At 40.9% G+C, this 16,985-nt stretch overlaps 1 protein-coding gene across 2 annotated transcripts in view; it reads right to left on the bottom strand.

Annotated features, from left to right (window-relative positions):
* Positions 1-1,941: 1,941 nt before the first annotated feature.
* The window catches only part of grm5b (glutamate receptor, metabotropic 5b), a 66,307-nt gene continuing 51,263 nt past the window's right edge, over positions 1,942-16,985 (bottom strand). For both annotated transcript variants that reach the window (XM_086215719.1, XM_086215720.1), the window contains exons 9-18: positions 16,448-16,572; positions 16,191-16,359; positions 15,240-15,366; positions 12,320-12,437; positions 12,034-12,220; positions 10,590-10,748; positions 10,015-10,140; positions 9,307-9,489; positions 7,840-8,006; positions 1,942-5,711 (exon numbers count right to left, since the gene is read on the bottom strand). In XM_086215719.1, the coding sequence (XP_086071845.1) occupies positions 4,622-5,711; positions 7,840-8,006; positions 9,307-9,489; positions 10,015-10,140; positions 10,590-10,748; positions 12,034-12,220; positions 12,320-12,437; positions 15,240-15,366; positions 16,191-16,359; positions 16,448-16,572 (2,451 nt within the window). In that variant the 3' untranslated portion in view covers positions 1,942-4,621. The remainder of the gene's footprint in view (positions 5,712-7,839; positions 8,007-9,306; positions 9,490-10,014; positions 10,141-10,589; positions 10,749-12,033; positions 12,221-12,319; positions 12,438-15,239; positions 15,367-16,190; positions 16,360-16,447; positions 16,573-16,985) is intronic.

Genomic DNA, 16,985 nt, shown 5'->3' with positions numbered 1-16,985 from the left:
AAACCCTAGAACATAAACACATTTGTTTACACAGTAAACATAGGCACATCAAATCAAGTGATCATTTAGGGCTGCTCCATCTTAAGACCTCTAGGGATATCTACACTTTGATAAAGCCCTTAATGTTCACTTTTGTGACTCCTTTGATGCTTAAGACAGATTGTTTTTTTTGTTTGTTTTCTTTACCGGCTTCCTTGTACAGACAGGTCAAAGGTGGCAGTGTCTTGCTCAGTAAGGTAGCAGACACAACGGATGAACGAGGTCCTTCCGATCATAAAGTCCTGACTGCATCTCACCCATCAGACGCCCTATTCTGTCTCCTAAATTTAACGAATCACTTCACACCTGCTTTGTGCTGTTGTAAATGCTATTCTTCACTCTGAAACAGAGTTGAAGGAACATATGGACAAAAAAAAGAGACCTGTTGATAGTCAGCAGCCTGGTTAAAGCCCTATTTCTGCTTGAAATCAAAAGTTATACAATAAATGACCTTGGGTCTTTTTACCACGAATCAACAGATGAATATTTCCGGATTAAAAGTATATTTGAGCGCAGGGATTATCAATCCAATTCTTTAAAGTGCATTTAATAAATAAATCATGCAATTGCATTTTGGTTAGAAATCGCCATGGGATCATCTTCCTGGCAGGCATAAGATTTTACTCATCATCGACATCATGTTTGGCTCCAGAATGAGGGGACATCTTAATTTAGAAATTAATGCTAGCTGTGTGTGTGTGTGTGTGTGTGTGTGTGTGTGTGTGTGTGTGTGTGTGTGTGTGTGAGTGTGTGTGCGCGCGCATGTGAAGAAGTAGGGCTAAAATGTGCAGGAGTGTTGAAAAACAAAATGCCTGCAAACCGACTCTAGCTTCTGTCATTCTCATTCAGCGTACTCAGCATTCCGTGAAAAAACATGGGAGTCCCCAGTTGGTCTGGTCTAAAATCCGCTGACAACTGAAGAGATTGGACTCACCAGGGCTTGAAATCGTATTTGGTTAAATGCTACAAAAGATGGGATCCAATCTCTGAGAATATACAAGTCAATATATGTAATCATTTTTAATACTTAACATTCGAGGTCAACATTGATATTTTTCCATATACGCAATCGTCCCTTTAAAAACGACTTATTGTTGGTCATGTGGTTTTTAGGTTGATGTGAAAGAACTGGGTCCTAGAGAAGATAAGATAGAGAAGATGTAAGCACTTATCTTGTCTTTTTTTTTTCTGCAAAGGCAGCACACAACTGTGGAGCGTCACCCAGGGGGCTGATAACAGGCTGCTGAAGTGCTGATGCAAGCTGGCCGTTATTCTCTCTGAACATTAGAAACGCCATCAGTGACAGTGGCGTGTAAAGCAGCTCCTCCCCAATAGCAACAGCACTGGGTGATTGTTTAAAGACAGGTCGTGGACTAGTTTGGCAAACAAGGATGACTAGACGTCGAGGTAACGATGCACAGATGGCGTGTTCAGACAAATTCCTTTTGTTTGTTCTTGCTACAACCTTAATTTCTAATCCCCGTTGTAAGCAAAATTTATTTTAGATATGCAAACCAGGAGAGGTCTGAATTAATCAGTGCACATCTTGAAAAAGTACAGACAATTAATGGTAAACACAAAATTACAATTTATCTCTCTCTGCAGCCATGCCAGCATTGCACTTCTCCTTAAAAAATAGATTTTTAAAAACTCTCCATTTATCTACGATCCATGCTCCACGTTGAGTTGTCCACCAGAGGATACCGAAGGATGAAAATGTTTCCTAACCCTCAGATGTTCAGATGTGCACCTGGTAGTATGGATAATATTGCTTTTACAATGGAAAACGTGGAATATTTATAAAGAATATCCAAAACAATTTCACATTTACATTTTTTTTTTTTTTTTTATGAAACCACTGATGTACCCACAAGCTAGTAAGCGCCCCCCCCCCCACCCCCAACCCTTTTGGCACAATAATCCTATTAATATTCATCGTTATATTGTTGAAGTACAAGACATTTGGATAGGAATGGTCACTCACACATTCAGAAGTAACACAGTTTCTGTAGTCGTAACACTGTATGATATAACGTAGTTCAAAAAACATCTCTTGTAGTACTTTTTTCGTGTTTTTTTTTCCACCTTTGTTGATATGTAAATAAATGTACTTGAATGTACAGAAACAAAACGGAACTGTCTTTGCATGCCCTTATTATTTACAGAATCACTCTGAAGTTGTTCTTGCTGGCTACTGTAGAGCAGAAATGTCACACTTCTGAGGAGAGATCAGACTGGATGAACTGCATCTGGATCAGTCAGGCAAATGCGGATGATGATGCGGCAACTATGAGATAATGACGGGCAAGAAAACACTGGCATAACTTCCAGGATACTATCAGTCTGCTTATCTTTTAGCCAACTAAGAATTATTCCATAAAACATTTCCTGAATACTGCAAAATGTCTTTGCTTATGTTGTGCCTAGCAACTTTGTGACAGAGAGGAAGGTGACATAAAGCCCAAGCCTTGTTTCCGAAAAATCATCCGTGAAAGTGAAAGTGGTACATTTTAGATCATTTAGATCCATACATAAGATAAGAGAAACCTTTATTCGTCCCTCAGTGGGTTAATTATATTTAAAATCAACTTTATTATTTGAAATTTTGTGGTCAGTTCTACCTACCCATGAACACAGAGTGGCATTTCATGCTCACGTCTATCAATTTAACTCTGCTGGCACCTGGTTAGCGTAGCTTAGCATAAAGACTTGCAATTATGTCAAAAGATAACCAAAAATATCAGCATCTGTAAAGATCCTAATTGATGATTTTGTTTCATTTAGTCCATCTAAAAACTGATATGTTAAAAACTCCAAGGTTTCTTTGCTATGACTTTTTCATGTTTTTTCATTGTCGTGATGTTGCCAGGCAACAGGCAGAGACTTCATATATTTGTCACACAGACATGGAAGTAGGATGGAGCGGATCACCTAAATGAAAAAAAAAAAAGAATGTGTCTTTTTTTTTTTTTGCTGAAATGTCAAAGTTGGAGGTAATAGGATTTGAGGTGTGTGGAGTTTTCACATCTACTTTTTCTTCACGATTTGATTGGCTGAACTGGATGAAAGTCAAGTCCTGTACCAAATTGACTGGTTTGGTGAGAATGAAAGTGTCAATCTCGTCAAGAGGCTCTACTCTCATGGTTTCTGCTGCCCACTGACTGGTTTAGGTGACTGTGTTCACAAAGGCTGCACCTGAGCAGCAGACTCTGGAAGAGGCTGATGATGGGGAAGCTCTCTCCCGCTGTGAGTCCATCAATCTGAGACCTCTAACAGAGGAGATGGCAGGAATTCTAATTCATAACATACCATGCCATACATTAATACCAAGTATAAATTGTCTTTAATGTCCATTGCACTGAGAAAAAGTTGTGACTGCGATCCAGCCAAGCTAAACTTAACACACCAAAAATAAGCTTTGAGGTCAGATTTCTGTCAGTAATCCACTTGGAAAAATACTTCATGTCTGAGATGTTTATGGTCAAACAAGGCTTGCTTGTGTCAATCCCTCCTCTACCTCACTCCACATGTAGAGAGGTACAAAAGGTTTGGTCCCAACTACTTCAGGAATCATGTAGAAAATATACATTCACACTTTTGAAGAAAACAAAAAGAGAGAGCAGCAAGAGAAAGACTGTCAGAGGAAAAAAAAAGTGTTTGCTGAGCGTAATGAATTCAAAGATGTGGGAAAATTCTTCAGAGTAACATACTGCCTGGTATGTTAATGCAATGCACTTTTGTCAGAAGCATGTTAGATTTTATCCATCCATCCAGTTTCTATACCACTTATCCATTTAGGGTCACGTGGGGGGTGGGGTGGGGGGAGCTGGAGCCTATCCCAGCTGACATTGGGCGAGAGGCGGGGTTCACCCTGGACGGGTCGCCAGTGGTCACAGGGCCATGTTGGATTTATCATCAAAGAAACAAAATCCACAACTTCTCATATATTTACAGTGTTTTACCTTTATGTGTGCACACATAGACTGTGTGTGTGTGTGTGTATGTATAAGTGTGTATTTATGTGTATGTATGTGTGTGTGTGAGCACATATACCATATATAAGTGCCCTTATAGCCTTGACTTGGTTTGTAAAGGTTTTACAAGTCTTTCTCTTTGCTTGCTTTACCTCTCCTCTACTAAGATACAGCAAAAACACACTCATGCACACAAACACACACACTTGCACAATCTATAATTAGTTGATAGCCATGTTACCTTAAGGCCACTACCCAAATCTAAATCTTCAGGAATGATTTCTGGCTTTACAGATACCAAAACACTGCAACGCCGTAGTGGCCATTTTTGCAGACCTTTTCTCCTGACTTGGGAAGGAACACACTAAGAAATCACAATGTGAGCAAGTTGCGTTCACTTGCATCTCACTGCAAACATGTAAACACAAACACAGCACATCAATGCCGTTTGGTGTCTCCATAAACCGGTCCTCCATGAGTCCTCGACTTCAGTTTTTTTACTCCACATGGGGACAAGTGGATTTCCTTCCATCCATGAGTGTGGTCTTCTCATGACCTGTGTAGTATGGGAGTGCTCCTCTTCACCTATGGGGTTTCATTGCTCGGCCTCACAGTGAGGAGGAACTCTGGCTGTAGTTTCTGAGTGTCAGTCTGCTGTACCTGGGGGAAGGTGGGGATGGGGGAGGGTGGGAGGGTGCTGGGGGGAGACAGAGACCTGTCTCAGAGACAGGTGAGCCACTGCTGGATGGCAGAGAGTCGCGAAAGGGCGATGGAGGAGTCAAAGCAATGAGCTCCTCCTCCAGCTCCGCCCGCCTCAGCGGGGAGTCGGTGAGGCAGGAGACAAGGCCTCCTCGCATGGGGGAGAGAGAGGGGGAGGACTGAGGGTGAGGAGGTAGAGGGTAAGGTGAATGAGGGATGTTGTGAATGGGGCAGCTACCCCGGCCCCCCATGCTTGCTTCGGCAAGGGGGTGGGGCTGGACGTCAGCGTAGGTGGTTAGAGTAGGGGGCATCTGGAGTTCACGAGGTAACAGATACGGGTCGGTGGGGTGTGGTGGTGGTGGTGGTGGAGGAGATGCGTGTTTGTGTGCGTGTGGGTGTGTCGGAGAAGACAACAGCATCATGCTGTTGAGCTCACTGATGTTGGCAGTGAAGCGGTTTACCACACAGCTGATCTGGTCCATCAGTGAGCTCTGGGACTCTCCTGGGTGGTCGTCCACAATGACTAAGCGCCCGTCCGTCCCAGTTACACCAGAGCTGCTGCTGGCGGGACCACAACTGCTAGCACTGCTGGCACTGCAAGTGCTGCTGGGATATTTTGGTATACCCATCATCTGAGGCTCTTCCCCCAGACCCGCCCCAAGTCTCTGGCTCACTGTGCTGATTGGAGAGGGCGTCTGTGGCCGGTATGTGTTCGAGTACCGCTCCTCTGCTTCTGAGAGGTCATAAAGGGTCTTGTCAGTGCCTGCGTCAGCATGAGAGGGAAGGGAGGACATGGAGGGGAGGGAGGGCAGGGGGATGTGTGGAGGCAGGTCCCCCCCTCCACAGTAACGCTCCTCGGAGGTTTTGGAGAAGGGCTTGATGACAGCAGTCTGGTTGTTCTCCTTCTTTTTGATGTGGAAGGACAGCCGCTGCCACAAGTGGTTGCCACGTGAACTGCTGCGCTCTGTCTGTGCCCACGACACAGACTTCCCATTGGAGCTATAGAACACAAAAGAGGGGATTATTTTTTTGTGCTCTTATAATAATCGTCACACTTTTGCTGTCTGAAGTGTCAGTGTTGGAAATACCACTTAAATTTGACCATGATTAATTAAATTCTTTAATTAGACTACATAAATGAGATGCAAAAAATAATTTCATTTCTTTTAATTAGGACCGAAAAAGGATTTGCCATTCTGCCTGTGTATCACATCATGGCATTTCAGATGTGATATTTATTGTATATAAGTTTGTTATAATTTGGAATCTTCTGCACAATTCTAGTTTTCTGGTCTTCTTTGATTTTATACTATTTTTACCATTTCATTTTATTTGTTTGTTTTAATTAAATGTATCTTAATAGCAACATCTCCTTGTTTAACTAAAATATAATAAGATGTTGTTGTTGTTTTTTTCTTTCCATAATGATAAGTAGTGTTGAAAAGCCAAACCAATCAAACTTGTTGCACTTGTTAGTCAATTTCCATGATGAGCCAAAACATCATTGGTTCATTTTGATAAGGGAAAAATCTGACTCACCAAACCAGACATCACATAATCCACACCTGCTGTGCCTTGATTCAGAATTATTATCTGGGATGAGTAATGCAGTTTTAATAGATGCTTTCAAATGAAACTTTGACACAGCCACAGATAATCAGTTGGACTTCCTGTGCTGAGTTGTGTCATTACAATTCATTTCCTGTTCTATTTTTACCTGACCATAAATTCTCCATCTGTCTTTGTCAGCTTCTCCCTTCCTTTCTTTTACAATTTTTCCACCTTTCTCCACTTCACATCAGTCACACTGCTCTCCCCTTTTCTTTCTCTCATCCTTTTGTCAGGTTAATTAGTGTGATTAATATATAGTGGAACTCCTGATTAAACCTCAAACTGCCGTGACTGAGAATGAGAAAAAAAACTCCCTGAAGACACAGACATGCACATTCATGGACTTTGTGCAGACCACCCACCCACCCACACACACACACACACACACACACACACACACACACACACACGCACACACACACACACACACACACACACACACACACACACACACTTCACATCCTATATGCTGCACATACCAACCTGCACCTACAAAGTTGCATGCTGTGATCAACTGCACAGGGAGATAAGTGAGGTCTAACCATGCAGAGGTACATGCTAAAGGATATCTGGTGAAGGTAAACCAGGCCCTACTTCAAATATTAAATATGCTCAAATTTCAGATATTTTTTCAATCAATTACTGTTTCTTCTGTTTCCCTGGTCTGCTGGTTTTCTGTCTGTCTGTGTCCATACACAATGACAGCATCTCAAAGGTAACAGCTTCCTGCACTAAAGAGATAGACAGCTCTGCCTATTACCACCACCAGCAGAAAAGGATAGGACCTAAAAAAATGGAGAGGCAAAAAGGGAAATAAAAGAAACAAAGATGGAAGCACTCCTTACAATTCTCATAAGGGCATGATTGAAATCTTGCTTGCTGAGCAGGGTGAGCTACAGTCGCCTTCTGACAATAGAAACCCTTCTGTTTTTCTCCTGTTTCACCCTGGCCAAGTGGCTGTGCGTCACTCCTGTGCGTCCTCTGATCAGTTGCTCACCGCAGTAGATGACTTATGGATGGCCTTAAGCTGTGTGTGAAAGCCATTATGTCTCTTCTTCTCCCATCCTACCCATTATTCTTCCATTACCTTTGCTCTTCATCGTTCTGTTCCTTTCTTCCTTCCATTTTTCTCTGGCTGTATTTTTTTATTTCTCTCCAATTTTCTCTTTTACCCGCCTTCTGTTCATTCCTCTCTCTGTCTTTGTCATGTCTCTATTAGGCAATTGTCTGCAGTTCATGTTAGGGTCAGAAGAACAGCCAGAGACTGCAGAGAGTTCAGAGAATCAATCTCTCACAGAGCTCACACACACACACACACACACACACACACACACACACACACACACACACACACACACACACACACACACACACACACACCATAAATACTCTCAGAGTGGGGCCATTTCAGTGGGGGCTTGGGCTCTAACTGAAGAGTAACCTGGAATTAACCTGGCCAACAAGTCTCCAGTGTATGAATACACACACGCACGCACACACACACACACAGTCGCACCTGAGTGTCTCTCCGGTAGAGCCTCTGCGTTTCCACAGGTTAACCAGACTAGAGGAACGACTGGCGGCTGAGGACGATTTCCCGTCACCCACGTGCATGCGCACCACTGTGCTTGTGGTGAAGGCACTGCGCACGTTACGCTCTGGTTTGGCCAGAATGATGTACACCTTACATGACATAAGAAAACAAGACAAGTTCATTGGCATTGATCCAGTGTGTTAAAGCCGCTACCAAAAACTTTCATTTTGGAGGGACTTTGAGGGCCCCTCTGGCCAAAAGTGGAATTGCTTGCTGAAATGAAGACTGCATATCCCGTCTGCACTATCAACTCATGTCATGCCTGTCCGTTTTGAAAGTGAGTGAGATACAGATGAGGTCATGTATGTTACTAGTTACTATGATCATGGTGGTAAGACCACACAGAGCTGCCTTTTATTCTACTAACATTACCACTAATTGTTTCAAGAAATGCCATTTTCTTCTTCTCTGTTTTGCAAGCAGTATCCAAAATTACAAGAAGCAGCAGGAGTTACATTACTGGTAGGTGGCAGTAAGAACACAGTTCAGATTGGTTAATAATAGTAGGATGAAGGTGAAAGGCTCAACTGTTGCACTGGCCATGTCGTCTCAGTAGGCTATTTGAAATGGAGGGCACCTGTGGTTGTGCATGGTGCAGCTCAACAGTCACATACAATTTGATGCTGTGACGCTGAATGTTGACGTTGTGACAGCCTGCTGAAACACAATCAATGTATGGGAAGCATGTCCCCCCAAATCGAGACAATTAATAATGAATTAGGGTTAAGTAACGAGGACAGAAATCATACAATAGTATACTGTGCAGAAATAAATTCATTAAAAAAGATATATATATATATATATATATACATATATGTATGTGTGTGTGTGTGGGGAGGTTCTCTTGTTTAGAACCTAAGGCATTTACATTTTGACACCTACACCATAAAAGTTGTTAGCGGGGGTAGGGGAGATCTGGTTTTCCAATGACTGAAGAACAATAAGTATGTTTGAGGTATTTTGATGAATGCTATTAATTTACATTTTTAATGAAAAGCAGCCTTCATACATTTAAATAAATCAGTTATCAGTAGGCTTCATGAATGAACCACTAATATGCAAAGTTTTTTAAATCACTTGTTTTAGCAATCTTTGAGTAATTTGCCATCTTTAGTAGTCCCTTAAAACAATCTACAAGTGGTGGAGACCCGTTCCAGTTCCCACTAACTCACAGTTGGTTTATTTTTGCTGTTGACAAATGAATTAAAATTCATAATAATGATGATATTATTGCTGTTACGATTGACTCCACTGCTGACGCTCATATCAGACAGAAGCGCAAACACATCATTCACACTGAAAGAGAAATAAATGATGAACATTTGAAAATATTCTTGCACGAGGCCCTGTGTGTAGACTATGAACTGTCGATGTTGTCGTAAGCCTTACCTTGGGTACGAACATACAGCAAAGGGCCACAGTCGCACTGAGGCTGACACTGAAGCACATGGTGATAATTTTATAATTGGAGCCAAAGTAGATGGGTACGAAGGCCAGCCAGATAATGCAGGTGGTGTACATGGTAAAGGCAATGTACTTAGCCTCGTTGAAATTAGCAGGGACGTTGCGGGTCTTGAAGAGAAAGACAAGGAAACAAGTATTGGTAATTGTTGGTGTTGTTATTGAGGTCATAATCCTTCACTGCTGCAACTACTCTGGTTTGCTTTGCATTGTGTAGCTTGTAAACATGAACAGTACTTTGCGTGTGTGTGTGTGTGTGTGTGTGTGTGTGTGTGTGTGTGTGTGTGTGTGTGTGTGTGTGTGTGTGTGTGTTTGAGACTTTGTAACAATGACTTTCAGATGCTTTTGGTTAAATCAGATTTCATTCATTATGAACTATGTTTCCATTCTCTGTGTGAGTTTGTCACTTATACAAAGTAGAAAGTAAAGAGTATTGATCCTTTAAATAAGACACACAATATAAGAACATATCACTCTATCTGCTGCTAGCATTGACTTTATATTGCTCATTGTGTGAAGATTTTTATTGCTTAAACTTGGAGTAAGTCTTTTGATCCCATTCAACCCTCAGTCACAGAAAAGTATCAAGTCATCAAATCCTTTTTGTACAATAGTTTCAACTAATCTCGCCAGTACCTTGAAGGCATAGAAGGTGCAGCTGAGAATGAGGAGGCCATTGTATCCCAGTGGAGCAACAACACCCAGATTGGTGGTGTTACATATGAGGTTGACCTGTTGGATGCTGGGGTAGTCATGGATCACCTATGGAGAGAGCCAGAGCGGTACAAAGCTACAAAGTCATAGACAAGGCTTTTGAAATCACTTTTTTTTTTGTCTTTGAGGAATGATTGTTCCAAGTGTGCAACATTAAAAGCATTAAAAAGGAGACTGGTAGGCACAAATTGGCAAACTGGCACTGCCACTAACTGTGCTGCCAAGTCTTAGAGGAGCATTGTTCTACTGCCAGAGAAAACTCCGCAGTTCTGGATGAAGAAAACTTAAAATCTAGGGATGAATTAGTAGAGCTTCCTAAAATTCACGATGACAACATGTGATCTACTCATCTGTGTGTCAAATAGTCTTCTAACATCAGCGGTACAACTGAAACAGAGTCTTGGAGCTTCAATTCATTCTTCACATTTTCATTTGTCTGTCAATGGTTCATCCTTCCATTTACTTCAAATATTGACACCCACTCACAGCCAACTTACCTCTGGAGGCTGCATGAGGAAGAGAGCCACGATGATGCCCAGCTGCAGCAGTATGAGCAGGAAGGCAATGATGAGCTGAGCGCAGGCAGACATGAAGCGAGGCTTCTTTGTACAAATCTTCTTCTTACTTCCTGCCAGGATTCGCGCTATGCGGTTGGTCTAGTGTCACACAGTACAGGTCCATTTAGTATACTATTCACTGTATGTAGTTTTTCTGCATTTTTCTCAATATATATATAACCTTCAGTCTCTATTTAGACAATAACACACAATTGAAAAAGCAACTGCAGAGAAGAGTGAAAATTGAGGCCTATGTAATCAAGGTCATTGCTGATGCGTTGCAGCTCTCCGACAGTTTGACACCTATCAATCCTGGTCCCTCAGCACCTTGTGGCTGATGTTACTACCCATATACCCTTGCAATAACCATTAGGGAATGTAATCTATTGAGGGACTGTGGCGACTGATTATTCAGTAAGGTCACAGTTTAGCCTCCTCTCACACATTCCTGTTCTGTGCTCTCCAGATCGTCGGAACCCTTTATGTCCTTATTCCCCTCAAACCAGTGATGAGCTAGGAGTTACACATTGACCAAAAAGTTGTATTTCACTATTCAAGAACTCAAAAATAGGTGTCTTCATCTAATAAATACGTTTCTTCACCGCTGTCATTTTTGTTACTTCATATTGTATAAAGAGCCAGCCACCTATATTTAGCTTGAAGCTAATAATGATTGGCAGCTAAAACCAGCTACAGAACCAACAGAACAGTCATTCCATCATTTTTACAAACTCTCAAGGCCATCATTCCATATTCTCCACTTTTTATCCAGCCATATGCTCTGTCATGCACAAACATTAATTTTGAGATAAAAAAACACACACACCCAAAAAAACAAAAAAGAAACAAATAACCCTTCCAGTTTCACAATAACGTTAAGTGCAACCAGCCAGTAGATTCAGTTAAACCATCTCAATTAGGTCAACCCCTGTATAAAGACATGATGTGCACAATCAATGATGTACTTGAGAGTTTGCAAATTCATATTTCTGGGCAGTTTTCCTGTTGTTAGCCAACAGTCACAATTAGTTTCAAGCTAAATATTCATGGTTAGCTCTGTCTGCATTCTGAAGTCACTTTATTCAACTGGTATTATTATTTATTGTTATGTATCTCATCGCTCATGCACTGTTTGTCTTGTGCTGTCATGCTTGTCTTCACCGTCTTGTTCCACTGCACTGTATTTTTGTCAAAATCACAAACATGGTCATGTAAATCATGAAATCCATGATCATGTTTTGCATAAATGAATGGCAATAAAAGAATCCCTATCCCTCCTACTTGTGTGTTAAAGGCAAAAAAAAAAACAAAAAAACAAAACTTAATGGGAGAAATGTGCCTTAATGGTTCCTCCTTTAGCCCTTTACACACACTTTTACCTTACCTTGGTGACCAGTGCAGAGTAGCTCATGGCAGGTGACAGGCCTATCCCCAGTCGTTGGAGGTAGCAGTGCATGACATGGGGTTTGGCTATGAGGCTGAAGGTACACAGGTAGCCCAGGCAGATCCCTGCCAGTATTATGTAACACAGTTCCCTACTGGAAGATTTCACCACAGGGGTATCCCTGAATCTGAAACCACAGACATTCAAACACAGGGATGAATTTGTATAATGTGTAGAGGAAATACAGTGTTTTGTAACATTTTGGTGGCAGAAATAACATTTTTACCTGATGAAGACTGCAGTAACAAAAAAGGTAGCCATGAGCCCGAGGCAGGCAAAAACGACAGCGGCAATGGGTTCTGGGTCTCCCCACCGCAGGTACTCCACTGGTATTGGGTCGCAGCCTTATTAAGATGGAAATAAATTTCTTAACAAAAAAGTTCACAAGAAGAATTGAGCATAAAGCCCAGCAATCATTTAGAATGTTTGCCCCAATACACTTCCAGGAGGTAGAGGTCTGATCATTAACTGACTATTGTAGCCTGATTTGCTGCATAAAAATCATGGTGTCATGGTGTAAGCAGTCACATGTGATTAGCAAATGTGGGATGAACAGGAGTTCCTTGTGTTAAGGGAAATTAATGTGGTTGTGTGTGACTGTGAAAATGTGAGTGAAATTAATGCCTATAACTAATCACTAAGATATTAGTTTTGTAGCTATTAATCAGCATGCCTCATTATGCATCATTATCCACTCGTCTCTGCTACCTTGAGACTTTCCTTAGACTGCCTGCCATTTACCATTCACTATTGTCCACTCTGTCTTTTTCTCCATCATACAGGATGTAACTCTACCTTCTCTGCCCCTCTGTGACTCCTGTTCTGTTTTTAATAACTGGTCCATAACTCTATCTTCCTAATATTTCCCCTCATCTCTCTTTGTCCTTATCGTGTTCCCCAATGTTCTTCCTCCCTCCATCTCTGTCTTTGTCCAAGGCTAAAATATAGGGTGTCATTAATAAAAGGGACAGTTCTAATTATGATCAGTCGTAACTCTTAAACTTAAAGATCCTGGCAGTTGGTGGACATCAAAATACTATGAAATTTACTCTGAATATTTCTGGCTGTATAGACATTTCTGTTATTTATACTGTTTGTGTATTGTAAGTCACAGAAAAACACAATGTAAGTAGCATGATTTTAGCATGGAGACAAACTCTGCCTGGCTGTTAAGAGGTGAGGACCCGTGAAAATAAAAGTTGGGGGGAAACATGCTATATAGTTAGCTTCAATAAATCCTTCCCAAGCCTCAGCATCAGTGTTGGGGCTCTTTGATCAGTGTTTTTCTTCTGGGTTTTCAGAAGGCTGTTGAAAGGAATTGGCTACATCAGCAATTTCATACATAAAGTTGCAGACAGTCAATTTAGAGATGTTACTGATATTTGAACTCAACAAGCTGGTCGTGATGGTGGAATGATGTAATGACCTCAGTTCTGATACAACATTGCCAGTTATGCATTAAGAAATGTTTTATGTGAATTCTACAAGAAGAAAAAAAACAGTGAGGGAATATCTCAAATTTTCTTTTACGATGGTAAATGCTCGCTTAACCATAAGACTCCTCCATGCCTCATTTTCCTGGAGAACCCTTTGACTCAGAATTCAGAACAGTTAAAAACAGTAGTCGAATAAATGACTTCAAAAATGTGTGATGCTAAGCTCCAGCTTGTCACAAAGAGATGGATGGTTTGTGGGTGGAAGGCGTGAACAGTCTTGTGGTTCTTGCTCTAACAGATGGAGGATCAAAGAATTAGTGGAGTGGGCACGAAGGGTCCCTGTCAATATTCAGTGCCTTGTGAGGGTATCGGCTCTGGTGAAGCTCCTGAGGAGATGTAGGAGGACTATGGAGCCCTTCTCTCCTCTCGCCGTGTTAATTTTAACATATTTTAATGCACATTTTGATGTACTGCATCCAATAGCATTTTGAAAACTATCTGCTTGTCATCTTGACCCAAGAAAGGTATTACGATATCTTTTTTTCAGCATTGTTTTGACCCAACATTAAATTTGACGTGAAAAAGTGTATTAGATTAAAATGACTCACTCTTCTTTTAATCCCAGAACCTGCAAAAAATCTAGCAGCATTTCACCCTAAATGAACTGGTGCATTAAGGAGAAGGGGTTGTTTGAAGGGTACAGTCAATATAAAGTTTAGAGGCAAAGGCTTTCAAACACTTTTAGACTCAAACTGTGGAACTTTACCGACCAGTGAAGAGGCTCAAATCCCAAAGCTAATCCTCCCTTTTTCTGCTCCTTTCACTTTTTCCAGCTGCTGCTTCTATTTATCTCTATCTCTCTTTCTCCTTCTCTTTTTCAAACTCACTTCTTCTCTTATCATTTTTTAGTTCTCTAAGTCACTTTTCTCTGCTCTTGTTTTTTTCTCCTTTGTCTCCTAAACTCTTATATTTCTTTCCATGCTTTTCACACCCACTTTACCTCGCCCCCTGCTTTCTGAGACTTTGCTCTGTCTAGTCTATTCCCTCTTTATCTCTCCCTCTACTCATCTTCCTCAGTCCTTCCTCCTCTTGGCCTGACAGAGAGAGAGACAGATCATGATGTCTGATGGAAAGCACTTAGTTTGCACCTCATTATAACAATTCAATTTCGCCTAACTGGGGAACTCACAACACTTATTGTTGATGAATCACATAGAGTCACACAGAATGAACAAATATATATACAGTATAACACCAGTCACGCCTTTGGTCCTTTATACTTCTCTTTTCATGCTGTCGACGTTCTGTTGGCTCCCTATTTCATGTTAGTGAGGATGGTTCTGTCTCTGGGACAGAAGCTCAATCTGAATTTTCAGTAGGGCTCAATTCATGTTTTAATCATTGTGTGGTGAGGAGCAGTATAATGAGCTCCTGAAAGCATAACAGGGAAATATGCAAGCACTTCGAACCCAATGGAGGAGAAATGAATTTTCATTGCTACTGAATTGTGTTTGTATTGAAAGCTGTTCTTGATGCAGAATAATTAAAACACTAGTGATTATGTTGGTAACAAATGAAATGGAAGAGAGGAGAGGAGAGGAGGGAATGGCTCCTTTTCTCCTGTGTGATGTTATTCTTCATACACGCACTCACATCCTCCTGTAGTATTACCTTTAAAACATTGAGATGTACATAAAAACAAACACTGACCTGTGAGGTCATCAGTAGGCCAGGAGCCCAGGTCACAGGCTCGGCAGGTATACTCATCAAATACAAACTCATTTTCTTTGCAGGGAGTACACGTCCAGCAGCAGCTCACTTCACCTTTACGGATCACCTGGAGGAGAAGGAATGCAGGGTTCACATTGTTGCCATGTCAACATGCCTTTTTGTGCTCATACTTACATTGATGTGCCAGCAACAACAACTGTTACTTCCCATTTGTCTTCCACTCACTCAGTATTGTACTGGTCTATAAGTGTTCATATTATTTTTTGGATTAATTTAAAATAGTTGTGTAAAAGATGCATTATCTGCACGATAATTTTCTCTTTAGTCCACAATAGGATGCTAACAGTGGTGTATTATGTCAGTTGGATTACTATTGTTAGTAAAAATAAAAAAGATCCCTATAGCTGAGAGAGAAGATCATATTCCCGGAAAAAAACTCATAATTTGTGCAATTAGAGTCATAAATTCACCAAAAAAAAAAAAATTATGACAAAGAACTGTTTTGTTTTGTTTTTTTTTACTTAAAACTCCGACAATAGTTTCTTTTAGTCAATGAACAGCAATGCTTCACGTTGCAATGTTGGATTGTGCTGTTATAGCAACAGTGCTTGAGGCGCAACCAAAAAAATGATGATATTCATAAATCCTGCAACTCCACAGTCATTTTACCCAGAAAAATTCAGTAACGTTGAAGAATGCCAGACACGATTACTGTAGCACTTTGACGATAAATATTACTTTGATACATTATCAGTAACATTCATATTTTTTCTTAGAAATTTAGCTCAGCAGAGCATCTAAACATGGCATTTGATGTTGGTTAATAAGCATGTTAATACACACAGAAATGAAAAGTTTATCTTAATTCACTCAAAAACAAAAGTTGGTCCCACATTACTGTGATCATGTGACATGTATCTGCCATTTTACCTTAATCTGGCCCTTGTCACATGGTTCACTGCACACTGACTTGATGATGGCGTCTTTGTTAGGCCAGATTTCATCATCGTCTATCTTCAAGCCACTGTTGTCCCAGCTTCCCACATTAATGTAATCATAGTAGTCCTTCCCCATCTTCTTAAAATTCATGATTTCATACCTGACGTGACACAAACATATTACATTCATCAACCTCATGAACACAAACAAACCAAGATCAAAGCATTTCTTCTGACTCGAGCGCTTACCTGCCAGGTGAGTCTCCATTCTCATCGAACAGGATTCCCTCCCCAGACACACCAGTGAAGTTTGTTTTCATCAGGAAGTCCAGCAGTGTAGCGCCATCTATAGGTCTCATGGCATCACACAGACCCTGAGAATACATCAATAGTCATGCCTTATCCCCTGAGAAGCATTGTTTCAAATTGACATCAGATGGTGTACAATTTCACAGAACTGAGCAAAACTGTTACAATTAACTGCAAAAAAATAACTACAATTAGACTCAACTATTCTCAAAACTCAATGGCTGTTTTGTGGAACTGACATAAAAATTAACCAGAAGTAATAACATGATTGGAGGAAATTTAATGTGCCATGCTGCAATGTTCAGTCATAAATGCACTGTGTTGTTAGGACAGTCAGATAATTGAGGGAAACACATTAAAATCTATTTCCCACAAAGTTACAATAACAACAGTCATGAGAATATAACAATAAAACATCTACGTTCTTTGCTGAAATGCTTTTATTTGAATACACTGAGAGCAGCATGGCTCAGAGGTA

Source organism: Aulostomus chinensis, chromosome 10, assembly GCF_037954235.1.
Source record: "Aulostomus chinensis isolate RoL2024-O1b breed Wild chromosome 10, RoL_Achi_v1.0, whole genome shotgun sequence".
In the NCBI taxonomy this organism is placed as follows: Eukaryota; Metazoa; Chordata; class Actinopteri; order Syngnathiformes; family Aulostomidae; genus Aulostomus; species Aulostomus chinensis.
The sequence above is the reverse complement of the archived record's forward strand: the minus strand, read 5'-3'. Positions and strand labels throughout refer to the sequence as shown.